The 23,937-nt window shown below is 37.2% G+C and overlaps 1 protein-coding gene across 3 annotated transcripts in view; it reads left to right on the forward strand.

The window, feature by feature from the left end:
* The window catches only part of MBD2 (methyl-CpG binding domain protein 2), a 73,940-nt gene that overhangs the window by 21,037 nt on the left and 28,966 nt on the right, over nucleotides 1-23,937 (forward strand). For 2 of the 3 annotated variants that reach the window (XM_015121998.2, XM_077974932.1), the window contains exon 3: nucleotides 14,659-14,796. In XM_015121998.2, the coding sequence (XP_014977484.1) occupies nucleotides 14,659-14,796 (138 nt within the window). Of the gene's footprint in view, nucleotides 1-828; nucleotides 1,609-14,658; nucleotides 14,797-23,937 lie in introns of those variants that run through there. The other variant, XM_015121999.3, reaches the window with a different exon arrangement.

Genomic DNA, 23,937 nt, shown 5'->3' on the forward strand with positions numbered 1-23,937 from the left:
AGTAAATGGGAATTTTTTAGAACATCTAGCAAAGTAAATTTGACCCACGTTAATTCCTTTGCTTTCCACACTGCTCTTTCCGTAAGCCACCCCCTTTCCTGAGCACCAAGCCACCTCAGTGAACAGTGTTGCCTCGTGGCCAGCGTTGGAAACTTTCTGACCCAAGCTCTCTTCCCTCTTGTCATTTTACATTTTCTGAGGGGCATGGGGTCTCTGCTTCATACCTGTCTTCATTCGAAATTCAGCTTAAATTTGTGCAGTTTACAGTAATATAATTTCTAATAATTGATACAGAGGTCAAAATGCATTGTTTCTTCATAGCATAATACCTTGCATTGGTTTTCATAGGGACATTGGCAGGTCCTTTGTTTAGAGAGGCAGAGTGGAAGAGAAGGCTAAATTGCGTCTATATTCCTTAACTATGGGGTGGATTTGAGTTGGTCATTATGAAGATGTTAAGAAAGGTAAGAATAGCAGTAGACGGGGAGCCCAAGTTAGCAAAAGTTAGGATCTTGTGTGTGTATAAATCACTGTGATTTCAGCTTCAGGAAACCTTTATTCTGGGGTTACTTTGCTTCTTAAATGTACAGAGGAAAATTCAGGTTTATGTTTCTAAAATTGCCATCTTAAAACACAGTGCTGGGTACCTATGAAAGGGGCTTCAGTATTTATGAAATGAAGAGTACTTTCAGATTACTGTTCTGTACCAGAACCACAGTTTAGTTACGTTAAGTGTAATGTGCAGATTTATTTTTCTGACACTTAACGTTTCATCAAAAACCAAACACTAATTCATCTCTTCAGTTTGTGTGCACCTTTCTGCTCTAGCTGCGCTGGAACGCTCATCGTCCTGCACCATGGCATGTGCTTTCAAGACTCTGCTTGCTCATGCGCTGTTTGCTCTGCTTGGAATGTGCTTACCCCTTTCCCCTTCATCTGGTGAACTCCTACTCGTCCAAGACCCAGCTCCGTTGTCTCCATCTCTGGGAAGCCTTCCCTGCATACTCCAGGCAGAACCAATCCTTTCCTCCATAATGCTTCCCTGGTGCTTTGCCATTGTGTTTGTGACTTGTTTGTCTGCTTTAGCTAGACTGTGAGCTCCATGAGGGCAAGGACCATGCCTGTTTTTGTTTTTGTCTATGTAGCCAAAGCCTAGCACACTGTAGGTACTTAATAAATATTGCTTTATGTTTATTTGATTTACCATCCACCTCATTTCAGAAGTGTATAGTGGTAATTAATGTTTATTAAATAAATAAATATACTATACATTATTTTGGAAATGCCTTTCATTTTCATTGTTTTCTGAAGCTTTCTGCATGAATTTTTGGAGGCATGGTCTTTTTGCATGTGATTTTATTTAGATGGTCAGAAAGTGGAGCTTTGCATTTTAAAAAAATAAGTTCTCTTTGAAAGTAACACCAACAACATATTAGGTAGCTCTATAAAGCAGAAAATGTATTTGTGGCTAGTTAAGTAATAACTGTATTATGTCTTTTTTATGATAGTACAGTGTAAAGAAAGCTAAGAGCTTTAAAGTAATTAATAGAAATCTGAGGTAAGAGTGGTTGTAAATCTGGCTTCAGTACATTGTTGTGTTTGTTTTGTTTTGTTTTGAGACAGAGTCTCGCTCTGTTGCCCAGGCTGGAGTGCAATGGGATGATTTTGGCTCACTGCAACCTCTGCCTCCCAAGTTCAAGCGATTCTCTCTTCCTTAGCCTCCTGAGTAGCTGGGATTACAGGCACCAACCACCACGCCCGGCTAATTTTTGTATTTTTAGTAGAGATGGGGTTTTGTAATGTTGGCCAGGCTGGTCTCGAACTCCTGACCTCAGGTGATCTACCCATCTCGGCCTCCCAAAGTGCTGGGATTACAGGCGTGAGACACCATGCCCAGCACGTTCTGTTTTTTAAACTCTTATCTTGAAAGGATTAGAGCTTTAATTGACAAAATAAACTTTGAAACAGGCTAAATTATAATTTAAGTAATTATAAGCTATGATTTTAACATATTTTCCACATCAGAGGTGAATTACTGGTGATGAATAATATCTTTAGGTATGATTGGAAAGATGTCTTTTTTTTTTTTTTTTTTTTGAGACGGAGTCTCGCTCTGTCGCCCAGGCTGGAGTGCAGTGGCACCCTCTCGTTCACTGCAAGCTCTGCCTCCCAGGTTCATGGCATTCTCCTGCCTCAGCCTTCCGAGTAGCTGGGAATACAGGTGCCCGCCACCACGCCTGGCTAATTTTTTGTATTTTTAGTAGAGACAGGGTTTCACCGTGTTAGCCAGGATGGTCTCCATTCCTGACCTCGTGATCCGCCTGCCTTGACCTGCCAAAGTGCTGGGATTACAGGTGTGAGCCACCGCGCCCGGCCAGAAAGATATCTTTTTAAGAACTCTGCAGAGTGGTTTTAAATTCTTTTAGGATGGGAGAGTAGGGTGAAGGGGGCATTGTTTTTAGTCTCTACTACAATTTTTGCAGTACCTATTTCAGATATCTCAAACTCAATCTTAACCTTACCCTGAAAATCGATTCCATTCTTGATTACATTATATCTTATTGATTTTCTTGACTGCCATAATTATTTCCAACCACCACCTCCATCTCTTCAACTGACATTGTTGAAATATCAAGAAGGTTACTGAAGATACTCCATTAGGTTAATGGAAAAAGACTAGAGAAAGATTTGGAAGTCATCGGCACAGTTTGTATTTGAAGTCATGAGCAGGTTTCTCAGACCTTAAAGGGAAAAGTTACAGAGCAGCATATCCAGGGGAACATTCTGTGATGACGGGACTCTTTTCAGCCACAGGTGACTGTTGAGTGCTTGACATGTGGCTAGTCTGACTGAATAACTCAATTTTTAGTTTTACTTTAAAATTAAATAGCCAGATGTACCTAGTCAGTGTCAAACAGCACGGCTCCAGAGCTTTGCCTCTCAATATGCAAACAAAAACCAAACCTTTGCTTCAAAAGCTAAATATTGTTTAGGCATTTATGTTTGGTTTTTCAAAGAGGAGATGTTGCGGGGTTTCATAGATGTGACTGTCAACATTTAGCAGGGAACTGGGAGGAGAGGCAAGATGATACTAAAATTTAATTGGAGACACTCTAGGATAAAGAAGAATACAGTGATTCTAAGTGCAAGAATACAGTGATTCTAAGTGCAAGATATGTTTAGAGAACTTCAAGTAGCTTGGTTTGTCACTGGAAGTTTATTTTAGTGTTTTAGATGTATAAACATACTGAATTTGTGTTTCTAGGTCTTAACATCAAATGTTTTATAAATTAAATCTACAAAACTAATAAAATTCAATTCCCTAACATTAATTTAATGTGACATATGACATATTTTATAAATTGCTTACAATATGAATATGGTATGGAACAAATTATTTTTTAGTTTTGCTTGACAATACTACAGGTATCTTGGAAAGGCTCAGTTCTTTCATCACATTTCTCTATTCACCCAAATTGGATACATTTGAAAATAAAGAACATCATATTCTCTTGAGTGGAATCAGTTGTGTGTTAAGTCTGCCATTATTTATTTCTCATGAATGATCTTGGTTTAAGGTGGTAGTATGTTATTGTGAGTATAAACACATACTTGGATAGGTATATGGCTGTATGCTAGGTTTTCAGTCACATGATCTAGAAAGTACTTGTTTTAATTATCCTCAACAATAATAAAACATTTTGTGGAGAGCTCATCTATCTTGGTGGCAATTTCTGTGTAGTTTGAGAAACTTAGTGGTGATGATAAGAATCAGATTTGGGTATATAGAATGGGGCACAGTATGGAGACTGGATTTGGGAAGGGATGAAACTACAAGTAGGGAGAATAGTTGGGCTGTTGAAGTCTAGAAAAATAAAGATGGCCTGAATTAATCCTGTGGCAGAAAGTATGGAAAGGTGAGACTTGAGAAATTAGATAGAAGTACCTGATGGTTACAGAAAGAATTGATGCATGCAACAATTCTGGCTTTGGTCACTTGGGGCAGGGAGTCAGGGGATAGGGGAATAAGGGCAAGTTTTGCGGGTGGAGTGGGGAAGATCGAGTTAAAATAGTTTTGTTTCTTGGACTTCCAAAATGATCTTGGAGACCCCCAGGAATTCTCAGATCACACTTTGAAAACTCCTTTGACAGTGTTTTTGTCATTGATAATGCCCAAAATAAGGACAAACGAAGTGTATCTTGTCACTCTGTAGGCCCATGGATTAAATGAATAAATGAATCTTGTAGAGAGTAAGAGGACCTTCCAGAAAAGAAATAGGAGAATCAAGAGAATGTAGTGTTACAACAGCCTGGAAAACAAGACTTTTGTTAGAGATCAGGGAGGATAAAGACTTGTCTAGCCATTGGATTTCTAAATTATGAAGCAACTGGTGACTTTACATTACCAGTTTCAATGGATAGAAAGAATAAGTCCTATTTAGAATTCCAGAAAGTTTCTGGGAAATGGGAGACTAGAAAAACAATGTGCCTGTTCTTTCAGATGTTTTAAAATTTTATTATTTGGTTAAGTGATTTGGGCACATAGTGAAAAGGATACTCCGTGAAAAATGTCTCCCTCTCTCCTGTCTTTCAGTCCCAGTCCTCTTCTTTAGAGGAAACTTGTTAATGAGGCTTTTTGTATGTCTGGCTAGAGCTTATATGCATTTATGAACATGTATACATACATGCATTTTTACCCCTTTCCACAAAAATGGTTGGACTACTGTCAAACTTGAATGAGAAGTGGAAGAGAGAAGACAATATTCAGAAGAGAATGCATGATCAGAGAATGTTATGGTTATTTTTCCTTTAAAGGTTTAAAGAGGTCAGCTTGGAAGGAACCAGTAGGCAGAGAGGTTGCTAATCTGGGTGACCATGCCTCAGAAAGACCTCCAGGAACCTTTGAATCGTGTGCAATTTTTGTGTGTGTACATTTTATTGTTGAGACAGGGTCTCACTTTCTTGCCCAGGGGGAAGTGCAGTGGTGCGATCACAGCTCACTCAGCCTTGACCTCCTGGGCTCAGGTGATCCTCCTATCTCAGCCTCCTGAGTAGCTGGGACTACAGGCGCAGGCCACCACTCCTGGCTGACGTTTTGTGTTTTTTGTGGTGACAGGATTTCACCATGTTGCATAGGCTGGTCTCAAACTCCTGAGCTCAAGTGATCCACCTGCCTTGGCTTCCAAAGTGCTGGGATTACAGGCGTGAGCCACAGCATCCAGCCTTGTGTACATTTCTCCAAGAGAGAGCTTATTTTCCTCAAATTCTCAATGGAATCTGTAACTGAAAACCACTTTTTTAAAAGCAGGAGAAGGAGCTTGGCAGAAGATGTGAGGGAGTAGGTGAAGAGCCAGGTCACTTGCTGCAGCTCAGAATAGGCATTTGTTTGACTATGGATTTTGCAGTTATTGAAGTAATGCCGTACTGGACTGACTTATTTCTGCCTGAGGTACTTCATGGCCAGTTAATTACAATCAGAGCCCTGTGGTAGGACCCTTCTGATGACCAGCTCCTGGTAGGGCCTATAGTGTGGTAAGAACTGCCTCTTGGCTTCTACCTTCCTAGGATTCCTCCATCCTAACCGAAAACAAAGACTTCATTTATTCCACCAACATTCCTGACCTATGGAGAAAGTAAAATTGTTGCCAAAGATACTGATATCCTGTTTGTCAGTTATTAAAGTCTTGCTCAACGGAGTGTTTTCTGGTCTCTGTAGATAAAGTTGGGGACAGGGAAGGGGAATGAATAGGTCGTAGGTGATAAGTCTAGCATTTCTAGGCCCTAAAGTCCCTCCAAGGGATAAGTGCGGGCCACTGTTGAATACAGGTTTCTACTAATTGGATGCTGAAATCAAAAGTGGAATTGAGGAGCAAGTAGCTGTTGTAGGATGATGCTGCTGCTGCTGATGATGATAATGATGATGCTCTAGACACGTGCCCGTGGAGATAAAAGTGGACAGATTCTAAATCTCTTTTGAAAATAGAATTGACTGGTTTTGCTGATGAGTTGTGTATAGAGCATAACAGAAAAAGAGTACTTAAGGGTGAGTTCTTGGTTTTTAGATTAAGTGAGTAGACAGAGGTGCCATTTACTGAGGTCACTTTAGGGAAATAATTTATGTGAGTAAATAAAATCAATTTTAAATATTCAACATTTGAGGTGCTATACAAAAACCAGAAGGAGAAGCTTTCCCCGTGGAGGGAGTAGCCAGTATAAATTCTCTAAGGAAGGATGCACTCATCATGTGAAGACAAAAAGGCCAGGTTTGCTGGAGCTTAGTGAGTGGAGGAGTATTACTAGGTGAGGTTAAAGTAGGCAAGCCTGGTAATAGGGCTGTGCCAGCCAGCATAAGGAATAGTATAGAATGCTGTCTGAGGGTTTTATGTAGGGAGAAGTATGACTGCTTTGACTGTGTATGGAAAACATAGAGTTACAGAAGTGAAAGTCGGAGACCGGTTAGGAAGCTGTTGTATTTGTCCAGGTGGGGATGATGGTGACTTGGACAGTACTGGTTTAATGAATGAATAAAGGAAGAAAGGGTAAGATATAGCAAAAGACCGTAGAACTAATTCATGTTCTCTTGTTCAAAGAGCTAATTTTTCTCAAATACAGAAATATTTTTAGTAAGTGAATACATAAAGGATATTTAGCTGATATTCTTTACCTAATGAAGATAATCAGGTTATTAGCTATTAATAATAGTACTGTTCCATCCTTTTGGCTAATTTGAGTCATGTAGATATTGATTGGATAGAGATTGCTAGGAAGCAAAGAGTGAACAAAAGAATGTTAGCCATGTTAGCAAATGGGCTTGCTGATGAGAATGATTTGTTCAGTATGATACCAGCTTTATTATATTATAAACTAGTGCTTCAAATGTGTCTGAGTGTGATAGAACTTTTTGAGAGGGCCTGGACTTGGCTATAGTGATAATCATGAAGGTAGATTCGGAAACAGAGTTGTCCATGATATGGCTTTAACAAGCTTTGTTTAGTATGCCCAGATGTTAACAAAACTTTTGTAGGTCCTGAAGAGTTAAGCTAACTTGTAGGCTCCAGGTTGGCAATAGAATTAAGCCCTACAGAAAACCATTTGTGTCACTATTTCCATAGTTCTCCCAGTATGTGTACATAGCTAATGCCAACTGAGAAGTAAAGGAGATGATTAATTCCATATAATAACTGTCTTGAGTTTGAGTAGGACTGTTCTAGGATATCTGGTTGAAACTCTCTGGCATTTTTGGTGATGTCTGTTAATGATCTTACATTAACTAAAGCTCCAGTAAGTTATTTTTCAAGCAGAACTCTTCAAAACTTGTTTCCTTGATGAATTGTAATCATCCTTCTGTGAACAGGTGTAGTCCTTTTTAATGAGCTCAAAGTATAGTCCATCCATCCTATTAATATTTTAATATGCCATTGATCTCCTTTAAAAAAATCTTGTTCCCCACGTAGGATATTAGACTAAGTAGATTTTCTGCATAAACATCATGGGTACCAGATAATTTTTTCTTTACTTTTTGTAAAAACCTATGAAATTGCATAAATTAGTGAATATACTAGAAACCACTAAATTGTACATTTTAAAATGAGTTTTATGGTATGTGAATTATATTAAAAACTTATGAAGAATTGTAAGGCACTTTCCATTGTTGGCTTTTGATTTTGTGGAAAGACATTCACTATGGACTACTGTATATATTCTCGAGCAAATCTCCAATTACTTTTTGAGAATAGCCTTGATTTGACCTAAAGGTATCACTCAGGCACACCTTTGTTTGAACCAGGGGATACCATTATTTCTGGGAAAACTTTAACAGGTTAAATTTCTAAATTTTAATAGCATGTTCAATAACCTGTTTAGGTTAAAGAAATAACTGCTATTTATTTAGAATTTGTACCAACATGACTATATTATAAACTATAAACTTGTTTTATTAAAGGCTGAATTTTTTTCTTTTTTTAAATGACTATATATAGATGGTCCAGTCAGTGCCTGGCACATAGTAGGCACTCAATATTTGTTCAATGATCAACTGAATGAAAGCTGCATTTGTAGCAGCAGCAGCATAACATGCATTATCTCATTTGATTTTTATAAGAATCTTATGCAGTAGCTATTATTATTCTCATTTACAGATGAGGAAACCGACCTTAGAGATACAGTCTTTGCTTCTCAAATTGGAGTATCTTTTGGGGGAGTGTGTGCATGTATGCAAAAACCACAGAATTAAAATGACACTTGAATAATACTTGGAAGTGTCAGTTTTATTTGAACATTTTGGGTAGGTAGAGCAACATTTTTACCTTAAACATGGCTAATGTTTAAGGTAAAGTGCAAAATTTGTGTGAATTTTAAAGATAAAATGAGCTAGACTTGGACCCTAGAATATGTACAATTTGAACTGTCATAAAGCTTTATTTCAAAGTCATACTGAAAAAAAGTGGTATTTACAATATTGTATAGTATAAGTCCCTGGTGTTCAAACTATGCTGTGTGGAGGCTTTACATGATATTCATAGACGTCGATGGCTTTAAAGGAATCCATTTTGATATCTTTAAATTCCATGTACACTGTTGCCTTCAATTGATCTGAGAATGTAACCTGTGATAGAAGTACACATTATTTTTTCTGTAATTCTCCTTTATAGTCAACCTCCCATTTTACAGAACAGCATACTTCTCACTTGTATGCAATATTACCATGGTACAAAATGTTTGATATCATAAAGGGACAGTATGAGATACTGGATTGAGAACACGAATGACTCAGGAACAGTCAGTTCTTTCCACAAGTACAATTATTTGCTTTTAACAAAATTTAGAGGACTTTATGTAGATGTTGACTGATTTTTTAATTTTTTTGATGGTTCACTGTTACATTCTATCATGTAACTCAAAAGGAGTTCAGAGAATTTGAATGACTTGGAATAAAATTCATTCTATCTACTCATTTATGTGAACAACATTTCTCAGTGCTACATTTATGAAAAAGGGACACTAGGAATAGAATTGATGCTATAGCTTGTCCCATTCTAGCAATTAGTAATACACACTTGAGAATATAAAATTGTTTAAAAAATTATTTTCATTAAGCTACATATATATATATATACACACAATAAATTTCTATATATATAATTATGTACTAAAAATTGTAATACTTTATTTTGGTCACATATATACTAATAATTGTAATAAACCAGAAGAAATTTGTTGTTTTATCACTAAGAGCTTTATGGTCACAGAAAGTGAAATAATTTCATGATATATAAATGATCAGTGAAAGATTATCAAGTTTAAAATAGGAAATAACTTTGGAAATGGAATTATTCAAAGAGCAAAGGGAATGAAAATTTATAACCATTGAAGAGTTTGTTCATATATCAATAGGTAATGGTGGGTACATTTAGATTCTGTTAGATGTAACAGTGCATTATTAAAGTATTAGCATTTAAATTACTTCTGGTAAGTGCATCCTTTGCAACTGATTACATTAAAATATGAAATATTCTTGCTGACTTTAAAATGCGGGTGGGGTATATATATTTTCAAATTTCTCATAAGGGGCAGAAATACAAAATTTTTTGACAACCACTGGCTTATGATACATGTTCTTCATATGCCTCTTTATTCTCTTGTATCCTTAATCACGTGAGATCACTGGAAGATTATACAATAATTAGGCCCTAGGTGCCAATAATTAGGCACCTTTACTGAGTTGTCCTTTAAGTCTTATGTTCTTGGTTTTTATGGAAAGTCACTAAAAAAGAAAAAAACATTTGAAATCTGCTTAATATTTGTTGTGAAGTTTAGTGCCTTTATCCATTTTCTTCTAGAGTTAATACCTGGACATTTTTTGTTTTCCTCATTACTTGGTATGCGTCCTCCTTTCTGACCATGATATCTGTGTAATTGAATGTTTCTCTCTCTGCCCAGGCCCCTTGAAAATTCAGATCCACATTTGATGCTCAGCTCTAGTATCACTACTGATCTTTTCAAACAGATATCTGTTTTTTCCTTGTCCTTGATTTTCTGTTTTTAAAAATTAATTTTTGTGTATTTTGTCCTTTGGGAATGTACAAATGATATATCTCAGATACTTACTGGAAAGAGGAAGTAAAATTTTTAAAAATAAAGATTTATTTTATGTTCCTCCCTGCAACTAGGGGGATAAAATAGATCCTCAAGAACAATACTTTCAGCCTAATATACACATTATAAAATTTATTACATTTTGATTTGAGGACTAGTCTGTACATAGATTTTTCAAAAGTTGGAAACTTAGTTCTGATATTAGAATGTGTTTGCCAGTTTCATCTTGTAACAAAGAATTTCCGCTTCACTTTTTCTTATATTGAAGTTATAAGAAGATTGCGTATACATAAAAGCTTTAATCTTGTCCCATAAAAAAGTGTCTGGCTTTTAACTCCAAAGTTGATGGTAGTTTGGTCCTTTAGATTCTAAACTAAACTGTAGAAAAAGACACACAACTGGGCATAAATTAATAGTGACTCAGGGCAGTCCTCAGGATAGAGGTAATAGAATTGACGGTTTCTGGGAAAACTAGTTAGTCCAGCTTTACAGATTACTCAGCTTCATGTGATACTGTTTTAGAAAACCAAATTAAAGACATTCTTTCTGTTGTCAGAGCTTCTAGGCCAGTTAAAAGGAGAAAAAATCCTAAAAACCAAAATAAGATTGAGTGAAGAATAATGCAGCATATTTTGAATAATGTCTCATTCTGTACCAGTGGGGAATGAACTGTCTCATTAGACAATGGAAGTTAGTTGTATATCTTAAGTATTTTAGCCAGGCTTTTCTTTTAATTTTTTTTTATTGCACAGAAACATAAGTGAATGGAAAAACGCCCATCTTACCAGTGTAGCATCAATAGCATCAATAGTTTGACATATTCCATGCTTCCTTCCAGTCTTCATGGATTCAGGATTCATAGTTTAAAACAGTTTAGAGTAGTTCCTGCTGCCTCCAGTCATCCTTGGTAACAATGAGAATCTCACAGGTTTGAATATGTTTACTCATGCAGACAGTTGCAAATACTTCTGTGTGTCTACTGAGTAGACACGTGATGCCACCTTTGTTCTAATACCAGCAGAGTATATCATTCTTTATTAAGAACAAAGTCCAGGCGCAGTGGCTCACATCTGTAATCCCAGCACTTTGGGAGGCTCAGGCAAGCAGATCACGAGGTCAAGAGATCAAGACCATGCTGGCCAACATGGTGAAACCCTGTCTCTACTAAAAATACAAAAATTAGCTGGGTGTGGTGGTGCATACCTGTAGTCCCAGCTACTCAGGGGGCTGAGGCAGGAGAATCGCTTGAACCCAGGAGGTGGAGGTTGCAGTGAGCCAAGATCGCGCCACCGCACTCCAGCCTGGCGACAGAGCGAGACTCCATCTCAGAAACAAAAACATTAAAAGCCAAACAAGGTATCATTTAGTGATACATATTGATTATACCTAATTAGTGACAAGAAGCTCCCTCTAAACATTTATGTGTGAAGCTGCTTAAGGACTGAATATTGCCTGTTGTCATTAATAGGTTGGATGACTTCATTTAGGGCCTCCAAATGGTCTAGATGTCATATATCAGAGGTGTTAAAACTTTCTTTGCATCACAGAATGACCAGGAGAGTATTTAAAATGCATACTCCTGAGCCTCACACTTTGTAGAGTTGGCAACCTAAGTGGTTACTTTGCAGCTTGTCAGCCAAATTTGCACATTTTATATATTTTTTGACAATCCATAAAGATAAAGCTAAATACCTTAGAAATAATACTGTTAGAGTCATGTAAGATGAGTATATCTTTTAAAGGTAAGCAGAGACACTGGGGGAAAAATGAGATAAAGGAATGACAGGATTGCCCAATATAAACAGAGAGGAGGGCTGTGTTGTGTGGGGAGGTGTAGAGGTGAGGACACATTTAATAGTGGATCTAAAGAATACTGTAATTGTAATAGTTGTCAGATTATTGTGAGGCTTATCTTTCTAGGCATGCTGATGTTCTTCAAGTAGAGGTCACAAACTCAGTGCCTATAGGGCCCAGACAGGTAATGCAAATATGAGTTGTTGAGGAATGTTGCAACAGGAGACCCTGAGGCCACTACTGGAGAGCCATTTCTAACCACTCACAGCCTATTGTTGCCAAACCAAGTCCAGTATTTCTAGATCTTTCAGTTTTTAAGAGAAGCTAGAATTCTGGATTTTATATGAAAACTCTAGATTTTTAGGTGCTGACTTAATTTATTAAAGGCACTAAAAAATGAACACTCATCTCTGGGTTGGACTTGATCCACCTGTGATCAAGTTGCAATCTTTGTTGTAGAGCTGTGCTTCTCCAGGTGTGGTCCCGGGCATAGCAGCATCAATAACACCTGAGACCTTAATAGAAGTGCAAAGTCCTAGGCCTTATCTCGGACCTGCCGAAAGCCCAGTGCCAGGGGTGAGACTCAGTCATCTGTGTTTTAACAAGCCCTCTGGGTGATTCTGATGCATGCTCAGGTTTGAGAACCCCTGTTTTGGAGCATGGAAGTTGACACTACAGTTTCTATGTGGGGTAGTAGTAAAGTTCATCAAATATCCTGTAAATATCAAAAATATATCAGCTGTATTTTGTTTTCAGGTATATGTAACTTCATCTTTTTTCCCAGAATCTCAGAAAACACAATAATTGTGTTTTCTCCCTTTTCTTTCTTGTTAAGAATATTGCAAATTAACTTAATAGCAATTCTGGTCACATTTTGACCTCATTGGAACACATCTTAGATTTTATTGATTGATTGATTAAAACTAGGTAAATAAGTTATGTGGCTTTACGAAGCTTCAGTGTTAAGTCTCCTTTAAAAGTATTAAATATAATATTCAGTAAGTCCTCACTTAATGTTGTTGATAGGTTCTCGGAAACTGACTTTTAGCCATATGATTTGTAATGAAACATATTTACTCTAGGCTAATTGATATAAACAAAAATTAAGTTCCTGTGGCATATTTCTGGTCACAAAACATCCCAAACTTCTAAATAAAGACCAAAACACTTCTAATGATAAACACTGAAATTAATGTGAGCTCTCCACACATTTAAGAAAGATTAATATAAACAAGATTATTATTCACCCACTGATTCCAGTTCAGGGTCATGGGTGGCCAGAGCCTCTCCCAGCAACTCAGGGTACCAGGCGGGGACCCCACCCTGGACAGGACCCCTTCCCATCACAGGTTGCACTCACGCTTGCTCAGGCTGGGACCATATGGATGCACCACTGAACCTAAAGTGCACTCATCTTTGGGATGTGGGAGGAAACAGGAGTACACAGAGAAAACCCAAACAGACCTGGGGAGAACATGCCAACGTCACACAGATGGGCTTAGGCTGGGAAAGGATTATTTTTTTCTCATCATTGTTATAACAAAATGACATTGAACAAAACGACATTATTCAAAGACCTACTGTATATTAAAAATAAGGAACACATCACATTTTTCTAAATTGAGTTCTGTTTGCTGGAATTAGAACTACCATTTCTACTTACCTATTTTTATATAAAAGAGGTTAATTTATGTGGTTTTATGTAAGTCTGGCCTCCTAATTGCTGATCAGGTTGTTTATATTTTAATGCCCAAGTATGCCAATATTTCCCTCCATTCTCAGAATGTAGAAATGGTTGCTATCCTGATTGTTATCCTTAAAGTTCTTGGCCAGGTGTGGTGGCTCACACCCGTAATCCCAGCACTTTGGGAGTCTGAGGACTGCAGATTGTTTGAGTCCAGGAGTTTGAGATCAGCCTGGCAATGTAGGGAGACCCCATCTCTACAAAAAAAAATACAAAAACAGCCTGGTGTGCGGTGGCACGTGCCTATAGTCCCATCTACTCGGGAGGCTGAGGTGGGAGGATTGCTTGAGCCCAAGAAGTCGAGGCTGCCGTGAGCCATGATCATGCCACTGGGCGCCAGTCTGGGCAACAGAGTGAGACGCTGTCCCTAAACAAACAAACAAAACCCCAAGTTCTTTTTTTTTTTTTTTTTTTTTGTATAAACCAACCTTAAACATATTTGTTCATTTAAAGTCACTAGTACCTTGCTAATCAGATACGAAATTTATGCAGAGAATTTTTTTACACTTAAAAGTATACAAAAAGCTAGCCAGGCGCGGTGGCTCATGCCTGTAATCCCAGTGCTTTGGGAGGCCGAGGCGGGCAGATCACGAGGTCAGGAGATCAAGACCATCTGGCTGACACGGTGAAACCCCGTCTCTACTAAAAATACAAAAAATTAGCTGGGCGTGGTGGCGGGCGCCTGTACTTCCAGCTACTCGGGAGGCTGAGAGGCAGGAGAATGGTGTAAGTAAACCCGGGAGGTGGAGCTCGCAGTGAGCCGCACTCCAGCATGAGCGACAGAGCGAGATTCCGTCTCAAAAGAAAAAAAAAAAAAGTATACAAAAAGTTTTTCATTTATTTTGAGGAAACTTCGTGCATGTGTGACGTATTAGGTGCTTCAAATGTACTTTAGAGTATTTAAAATGCTGCGATAGACTGAGAAGTTTGGAATAATTTGATTTAAAGTAATAGATATTGAATTTGTAAGAAGTCATCTGCTTGTGTTTATATAATTTTAAATAAAAATAAATTTATGTTCACAGGGTAAACCGGACTTGAATACAACATTGCCAATTAGACAAACAGCATCAATTTTCAAACAACCGGTAACCAAAGTCACAAATCATCCTAGTAATAAAGTGAAATCAGACCCTCAACGAATGAATGAACAGCCACGTCAGGTAAGGATCTAATTCTTTCTCCAATCTTATTTTTCAGAAAAATGCTGGTATTTTTACCAGACATAATTCAAATAAATTCTGGCTAAAATGGAGTGTATTTGGAAAGAAAATTGTTTTATGTCCTAGGCTATTACATGAATGCTGGAGTATGCAAAATTTAGGTAAAATATTTTTAAGAAAATATTTAATAAGTCAATTAAGAATGAATCTAATTCATAATATGGACTAAATTTTTATGCTTTTCGTGTGGTAATATACATCAGACTTGGTTCTGCTAATCTTAGTTTTTTAAAGATTATCTTTCCAAGGATAATATTTCATAGAAGAATGAAGCATGTAGTTCGTGTTGCTTAGTTTAAAAATATTTTCTATTATTTGGAAGCTAAGACTACTTTTTATTCTGATTTCTTATTTTGTGAAATCTGTCCCACCCCTTTTGAAAAACAGAATTAGATAAACTTTGTCAATCTGGTATATTGTCCTGTGACTTCCATTTTTGTACAAATTCAATTTATTTTTCTCTTTCTTTATTGCTTCAAGCTGTATTCCACTAGAATCTTTTCTTAGAAAAAAAGCATTACCTGAAAGGCCTCCCTGCAGCCTATTAATGCCATATAGCCCGGGGAGGGAGACTGGACAAAATGCTTAAACCTTCCACGTAACCTTGCTTATTCACTCCCTAAATGTGGTCAAAAAGCCTAGGTAGTTCATGAATTTTTAGTAGCAATTGGGGTGAGGGAGTGGAGGGAGAAACATCTGTGCGTTTTTTTCTCTCCTTTCTCTGCCTCCTCCCACCTGAGTCCAGCTAAGGATTAGAAACACTGATTTACCTACGACGGTTATCTTTTGCTCTCGTATTCCCCTTTTAGATGTCTCACTCCACCTTTTCATTTGAATTTTGTTTTTCACTAGTCCTTCAAGTGTCTCATCTCCAGACTTCATAAAGGATTGGGCCAAAACTTTCAGACAGTTGCTCTAGAAGAAACTACATAAAGAAATTCAGTTCCCACATCCTCTGTAGTGTTTTTTCCTCTTCAGGTGAGCCAGGAAAACAGAAGATATTTGGAGCCACATTGGATCAGCATCTTGCTATAGATGTCTCAAGATTTGAAGTTCTAAACTTGCTTTACTGTTGGTCCCCAAGAGATTCAACAGGGGCCATGTAAGTGTATCACATCCAACATAAAAGATGCGTACCTGCATGTGCCTTTAGCCTCTTGTCACCACTTAGGTTTTCTTTGGGCCATTCAGCTTTCTGTGTGAGGCTTTTCCCTTCTGTTTTACTACCACACCCAGTGATAGTCACAAAACCACAGGAAGTTGCAGTATATTCATTACAACAGGGAAGGAATTCTGGCATTCTGAACTTTGTCCACCTTGATAAAGCCGTTCCCTGGTTGTATTCTTTCTCAGATACTATCTAAAGTCTTGAACATCTTGTCCTTTGACTTTTTGGTGATTTAAAAATCATTTCCCCACAAAGATATTTGTTAATGGAAAATTTTGAAAGTATGTAATTGGGTAAAACAGATTTGCTTCAAAAATTCTGAAAGATTAAGAAGGTGGAATGTAGTCTTTAATTAATAATATCATTCCACATTGGAAATTTGAGTTCTTTATGAGATCAGATAGTATTTAATAGATTTGATCCTCATCTTTTCTTTGCCAAATCATTCTCAATATAGTCTATAAACCCAAATATTTTATTTAAAGATCAACTGATTAGCAAATTCTGTCCATTTTAACAGTAATTTAATTATTTTCTGCACCTAAATTCAGTCACAGTTTTAAAAAACTCTGGTAATTTTTTACTGGGTGTTTATCTGGCTATAGAGATACTGGTAACTTACAGTTTTAAAGTTGAAATAACCAGACTAGTTGCTCCTTGTTCTTTGGTATGTTGAATAGTTTTAAGTTTTCCTTCTTTTATTATGGTGTATGAGATTATTCTCAAATGAAAGGTATGTGTCCAAAAACCTAAGTTCCATCTCCTCCATCTCTCCCCAAAAAACTTATGTCATTTCAACCCAGATCTTTTGAGGGTTTAATCTTCCTTTTAGCTTGCATAGACAGGAAGTGTTTAAAATTATTTAGCAGGCCACTTCTCCAAAAGCTTTGGCTGTTTTTTACTTTATCCTTATGGTACCTGACAATTTTTGCTGGATGCTTTTGATTGTGCTAAGACATTAGTTGATTTTCCTCTTTCTTTATCTTCAGTGTAAGAAGTGAGGTAATATTTGACCACTGTCTCACCAATAGGACTGTGCACTGGGCAGAATATGGGAAAATAGTAAAAAGACAATTTTCATGTTAATGTTTTAAAAATCATGATCTGTTATCCCAAGTTTTCCAGTTTAGATTCAGTTTGTTAGTAAAGGAAAGATGTTAGTTTTAATTCTATTTTGATATACATATGGCAGATGACTGCTAATCAGCTATTGTAATTGAGGAGATCGTTGGCACAATATACATAGGCAAAAATGATTCTTCCAATTTTGCTACCCATTACTTAGATTCATTGAATTCGGTTGGTAATATAAATTGCCAAATATTCCAATTGGAGGAGTTATTTTTATCATAGAGTAAACGAATTAGACAATGAGGTTTCTATTTTTGAGGTTTCCATAGAAATAAATGTTTTTATTCTTTATATCACATTCTTTTAATAAGATGTTCAAGATAATGATATTGTAATTCCTTTTAAAGTGTTGAATTTTGAAGCCTATAACTAGGATTAGGCTTCTGAATATTAACTAGGCTTTACTGTGAAAAGATCTGAAATGTTTAATTTAGACGAGAAGCAATCATTAAAAATAATAATTCTGTCTTTTATAACCAACATCCTATGCCCAGGTCATTTATATGGCAGCCTAATTTGAATTCTATAAAATGTATAAATTATGAAATTTTAATGTATTGATTCCTTGAAAATGCCTTAACTTTAAAAGTGCAAATTAGGGTATGTAAAGAAAAGCATTAAACAGAATTCAGTGATTTCTATAATTAAAATTATAAGGTAGTGATGGAATTTGTAAAACCTGGTTATAATAGGGTAGTAGCCAGCCATCTTTGTATATAGCATCAGTGTATTTGATGATTGCTTGTCTTTTCTTTAGATTAAAAAGACCCCTGTAGTGGGGAGGAGGGAACTCTGCCAATTACCAGACTATTATCCCAAACAGTAATCACTGAAATATCATTATTCAGCTAGATGCATGAAACACATCTCAAGATCTTTTTAGTGTAATTGAGTTGTAATTTTTTGCTGGTAACAATGCCTTTCCTAGTTTACCCCCTTTATAATATGAAGAACTACCATTTCTGTTTCTTATTTCTTTACTGCTGTCATCTTTGATACTATCTGGTCTCTTGATTCCTTCTTTTTCTCTTTTAGCGTCAAACCAAAGAAGCTTCATCTTTGAACTGTTACTTCTTCCTTTTAATTACTAGATTATAGAGGGATAAAAGGCTTTTGTGTTTTTGACAGTCTTTGAATATTAATTACATTTCTTACAGAATATTCACTTTTTTGTAGGAGTAATTGTTTAACAGTAAAGAAGCAGATTTGAATCTTCCACTTGATCTTAGATATTTTTTTCCTTTTATTTCATTTTGCCAATTCTCCTTGCAAGGATATGAAACTTTCCTTTACCTACTTCTCTAGAAGCCAGCCTTTTCTTTTAGAAGGAATGTTTTAAAATGTATTAGAAGAAACTTTTCTGGTTGAAGATAAATTTTTTAAATGTGCCGTTTAAAGTCACTGTGTATGAAAAGTGTATGAAATAGTTCAACTTTCAGCTGCTAAAACCCAGAGGGTTACTATTTCAGGCATTCTAGCAACATTTTCTTGTTTCTAATCTCTAACAGTTATTTCTAGTATAGTCTCATTATAATGTTCTTAATGATTGACAAATAGATAAGCTAAAGCACAGAGTCTCATGGTGGATATATTCCTTTGCTCTGGACAGAAAAATTGACTGCCTCGGCAGAGAAAATAGAGGATGTGTCCTATAACACTTAAAAATATTACTCTGGGTACTGTTGGGAAGATGCCATATACAAAGTGCCAAAGGAATAGTAGAGTAGTACAGGCAAGTGCTATAGGTGTTTAAGAAAAGTGAGGTTACTGTTGCTAGGAGGCTTGAGAAAATCTTTAGAAAAGGCATGACACATATGCTGGACATATTTTTAAAATGTAAAAAATATTGTGTAACAATATTTTATAATGTTTCCTTGGGCTAGATTCCCAGAAATGTAATTAGTGTGAATATTTACATTTTTGATACATACCAGCAAATTGATTCCAAAGGGTTGTACCAAATTAAAAGACTATCAAGAAGTTATATACTTTCCAGTTTCAGCCTACCTTCTGTAGCAGCAGTCCCCAACCTTTTTGGCACCAGACACTGGTTTTGTGGAAGACAATTTTTCCATGGACCAGGTGAAGGGGTGGGGGGTGGTTTGGGGATGAAACCATTCCACTTCAGATCATTGGGCGTTAGATTTTTATAAGGAGCATGCAACCTAGATCCTTCACATGCACAGATCACAATAGGGTTCGTGCCCCATGAGAATTTAATGTTGCCTCTGATTGGGCAGGAGGTGGAGCCCAGGCGGTAATGCTTACCTCCTGCTGTGCTGCCCAGCTCCTAACAGGCCACGGACTGCTACCTGTCTGTGGCCTGGGGGTTGGGGACTCTTTTCCTATAGCTTTGACTATTATTAGTTCTTTTTTTTTTTTTTTTGTGGGGCGGGGTGGGGGGAGTAATTCAGTAATTTAAAAGGGCATTTTATTTTAAATTTAGAGGCATTTGTGTTAAATTTTAAACATAAGAAACGTTTAGAGCTTTTTAAACTAGGGAGTAGCTTTTATATTACCCATCTGAACTGAACTTAAAGGTATCTCCTGGTGGCCTAAAGCTAATTCCAACACGTGTACTCTGCAGATACACTTCCTCCTTCCTTCTCAGAGACCCCATCCAATGGAATATGTCACTTACCTTTTATCTTCAACCTGTCTCTAAACTGGCTTCTTCCCAAAGCATTTAAATGTATTCAAATCCACCCCATCTTAAAAAAAAATTATCCACCTCACTGCTCCCCTTTTAGCGTTTGTTCTCGTTCCTTTCTTGTTAAAGTCAAACTTCTTGGCATTGTGTGTGTGTTTACTATCTGCTTTACCTCTTACTCGTATGTTTATATCTCTGAAATAATAGCTTTTGTTCTCACTGAAACTGTTCTTATCAGGATTGCTGATGTTCCTTGTTAAAGTGAATGGATAAGTTGCAGTCTTTAAATTTCTTGCCCTGCTTTAACATTAAACAATATGACTACCCCTCTTTCTGAAACATTCACTTTCATTCTTTGACTCTGCACTTTCTTGGTTTTCCTCCATATTTTTTTTTCTCAATCCCCTTCTTAGGTTCTTCTTTCTCTATCTGTCTTTTAAAATGTTGAGGTTCCCCAGGGAATACTATGCATTCCTTTTTGTATGTAAACCCTCCAGGGGTGATTTCACTCATTCCCATGGCTTCAGTTATCATCCATATGTTAATGATTCCCAAATTTATATCTTCATCCTGAGCTTCAGTCGTTTGTGTCAATTCTCCTACTTACATTGTTCACTTGGAAGTCTCACCAGCACCTGTAATCTATCGCTTTATCTCTGTGAACTCCTTTGTCATCTGATCAAATCTGCCTTTTATTGGATGTGCTTTATCTCAGTGAAAGGACCACTATCCACTTGGCTGCCTAAGCTGGAAACCTGAGCATCACCCTTGACTCTTCCTATCTTTCACTCCAAGAGTCTATGTAGCCAGCAAGTCCTATTGATCCTACCTCCTGAATGTTCTCTTACTCCATTCTGAGACTAGGTAACTATCATTCATTTCATCTCATCTCTCATCTCTCTGCTTTTTGTCTTTTGTTTGTTTGTTTGTTTTTGTTTTTGGAGACAGGGTCTTGCTTAGCTACCCAGGCTGGAGTGCAGTGGTGCAATCATAGCTCATTGCAGCTTCAACCTCCTGGGCTCAAGTGATGCACCCACCTCAGCCTCCTGAGTAGCCGGGACCACAGGTGCACACCACCATGCCCGGCTAATTTTGTGTTTTTCATAGAGATGGGATTTCACTATGTTGCCCAGGGTGGTCTTGAACTCCTGGATACAAGTACATCTTGTCTTGTTCCCTTACTTCTCTCTTCATATTGCAGCCAGGTGTTCCTCTGGGTGATGGTCTGATAGTGTTCATAGTGTTATACTGCTGAATACCCTTCAGTGCTTTCTGGTAGCTTTTAGGGTAAATTCAGAACTCTTTAACATGACTGCCAAGCCCTTTTGCTTCCCTCTCTGGCCTCACCTTCTCTTGTTCTACACTCAAATCATATGGAACATTTTTCAGGTTTTTGCATATGCTATTCATTCACTACCCCTGACCCTTGCATACCTTGATCAGATTTCATGCTGTTTCCTTTCCATCCTTCAGCTGGCTGTTTCTTACTCATCTCTCAAGTGACATCAAGAACTTAGAAGTCACTTCTTCTGTTCAGAAAACCCCTGATTTACCAAGTTTGGATTTAGAGACCTTCCTTAGTGTTTCTTCTTTCTTCTTTTCTGATCACAACTGTATTAGGTTATTCATTGCTTCATCCACAATTTCTCTATTATGTAAGTGCCTAATATATAAATTTGTTGAATTAGTGAATTAAATTATTCATTCATTCAAAAATTATTTATTGAGCCTTCAACTTGTACTTTTCTAAGCAGTGGGATACTGCAGTGAACAAGACAAAGTCCCCGCTGTCTGGAATTTTCCATCTAGTGTGAGGATAGGAAGTGAGTCAGACAAATACATGTATAGATAATGTATCATGTTGTGTTAAGTGCAATGAAAAAAACACCAGAAGAGTGAGAGAGCATGTGGTCTTCAAAAGCAGAGAAGTATGGAGGGAACATTCTAGACAGAAGTCTGTCAATTGTATGTAGTATGAGGACTGACAGGGTTAGGAGATCATTGAAGAAACTCTTACAGGAAGTTAGGGCATAAGTGATAAGGGTGTGTTTTATGCTGGTCATAAAATAATTGATGGCTGAGCATGGTGGCTCGCGCCTGTAATCCCAGCACTTTGGGAGGCCGAGGCGGGTGGATCACACGGTCAGGAGTTCAAGACCAGCCTGGCCAAGATGGTGAAACCCTGTCTCTACTAAAAATACAAAAAAAAAAAAAAAAAAAGAAAAAGAAAGAAATTAGCTGGGCATGGTGGCAGGTGCCTGTAATCTCAGCTACTTGGAAGGCTGAGGCAGAGAATTGTTTGAACCTGGGAGGCAGAGGTTGCAGTGAGCCGAGATCGCACCGCTGCACTCCAGCCTGGTGACAGAGCGAGACCCTGTCTCAAAAAAATAAAAATTAAAAAATGACAAAATTTAATGACTTATCAGCTCTGCCTATATGAAGAATCTTAGAATAAAGTGTGAGAATGATGTCATTGACAGAAATATGGACATAATAAAGGGTAGCTCAATATTTTTTAAAAATAATAAAATATGAATTTGAGTAGTAGAAAATTTATACTCTTTTTTTTTTTTCTGAGTCGGAGTCTCACTCTGTCGCCCAGGTTGGAGTGCAACAGCGCGATCTCTGACTCAATACAACCTCTGCCTCCTGGGTTCAAGCAATTCTCCTGCCTCAGCCTCCTGAGTAGCTGGGATTACAGGCGCCCACCTCCACACCACGCCCGGCTATTTTTGTGTTTTTAGTAGAGACAGGGTTTCACCATATTGGCCAGGTTGTCTCAAACTCCTGACCTCATGATCTGCCCGCCTCGGCCTCCCAAAGTGCTGGGATTACAGGCTTGAGCCACCGCACCCAGCCTGAAAATTTATAGTCTTAAAGTAATTGTTACATGTTGAGCTAGTAAAAGATGATGGGCTGGAGTCCAAGAGAGTCTGGAGATATGGTCAGTCTTTATGGAGGGAAGAATTGCAATGGAAACATTATATGTGAATTTTTAAAAATTAAGGAATGAGGCTAGATGCAGTGGCTCAACATCTGTAATCCCAGCACTTTGGGAGGCTGAGGCATGCAGATTTCTTGAGGTCAGGAGTTTGAAACCAACCTGGCAACATGGTGAAAACTCATCTCTACTAAAAATGCCAAAATTAGCCGGGCATAGTGGCACACGCCTGTAGTCCCAGCTTGGGAAGCTGAGGCATGAGAATTGCTTGAACCCAGGAGGAGGCAGTGGTTGCAGTGAGCTGAGATCAGGCCACTGCACTCCAGAGTGAGACCCTGTTTAAAAAAAAAAAAAAAAAAAAGAAAAAAAAAATTATGGAATGCATAATAGGTTGTTGGTTCATAGTTACCAATAATTATCATGTATTTTTCTAGTTCATTTTAAAAACATGAAAACTGTCATGTGGAAGGATCTGTGCAATTTTTTTATTTCTCTAAGTAACATAGGAATACAGATGAAAAAAATCGAATAGTGTTTTTAAAAACTACTTCTCAAAACAGTAGTTTACTACTCCAGTTAAGTCTTCTAGTCTGTGCCAGAAACGTTTATTCTTAATTCTTATCATATCTCTTTATAATTCTCTTCATATTTCTAATTAATATACTTATTAGGCTACGTCTTTGTTAATTTTAACCGTTATTTCTTTGCTTTCCCCAAGGATAGGTGACTATATAGTTCTCTCTCTCTGCCGTCATGCTCCCAACCTAGATGTATCACAATTTTAGGTAAATAGGTTAAATAGAGTTTGCATTATTATGAATGAAAATTCTTCTGGGTAGGGTAAGTAATGCCCTGCCACTCCTTTCTGTCATAAGTCTTTGTTGTTTTTAATCTTAATAACTCTATGTTAGGTTTTCTAATATAATTACAGTTAACCTTTTCTGATTTTAAAATTTCTGCCACATGCCCATCAATAGTATTTTCTTTATGCTGCTAGGATGTAAATCTGTGGATCAACTGGGGACTATTAATATTTTTATAATATTAAGTGTTACAGTTCACAAATCTTATGTATTCCTCCATTAAGGTTTTATAGTTTTCAGTCTAGTGATCTTATATATCTTTAATTGATTCTTAGATATTTGATGTTACTGTAAGTGGTGTCATTTATAAAATTTTTATTTTCTAATT

The sequence above is a fragment of the Macaca mulatta genome, chromosome 18, assembly GCF_049350105.2.
Source record: "Macaca mulatta isolate MMU2019108-1 chromosome 18, T2T-MMU8v2.0, whole genome shotgun sequence".
NCBI classification, from domain to species: Eukaryota; Metazoa; Chordata; class Mammalia; order Primates; family Cercopithecidae; genus Macaca; species Macaca mulatta.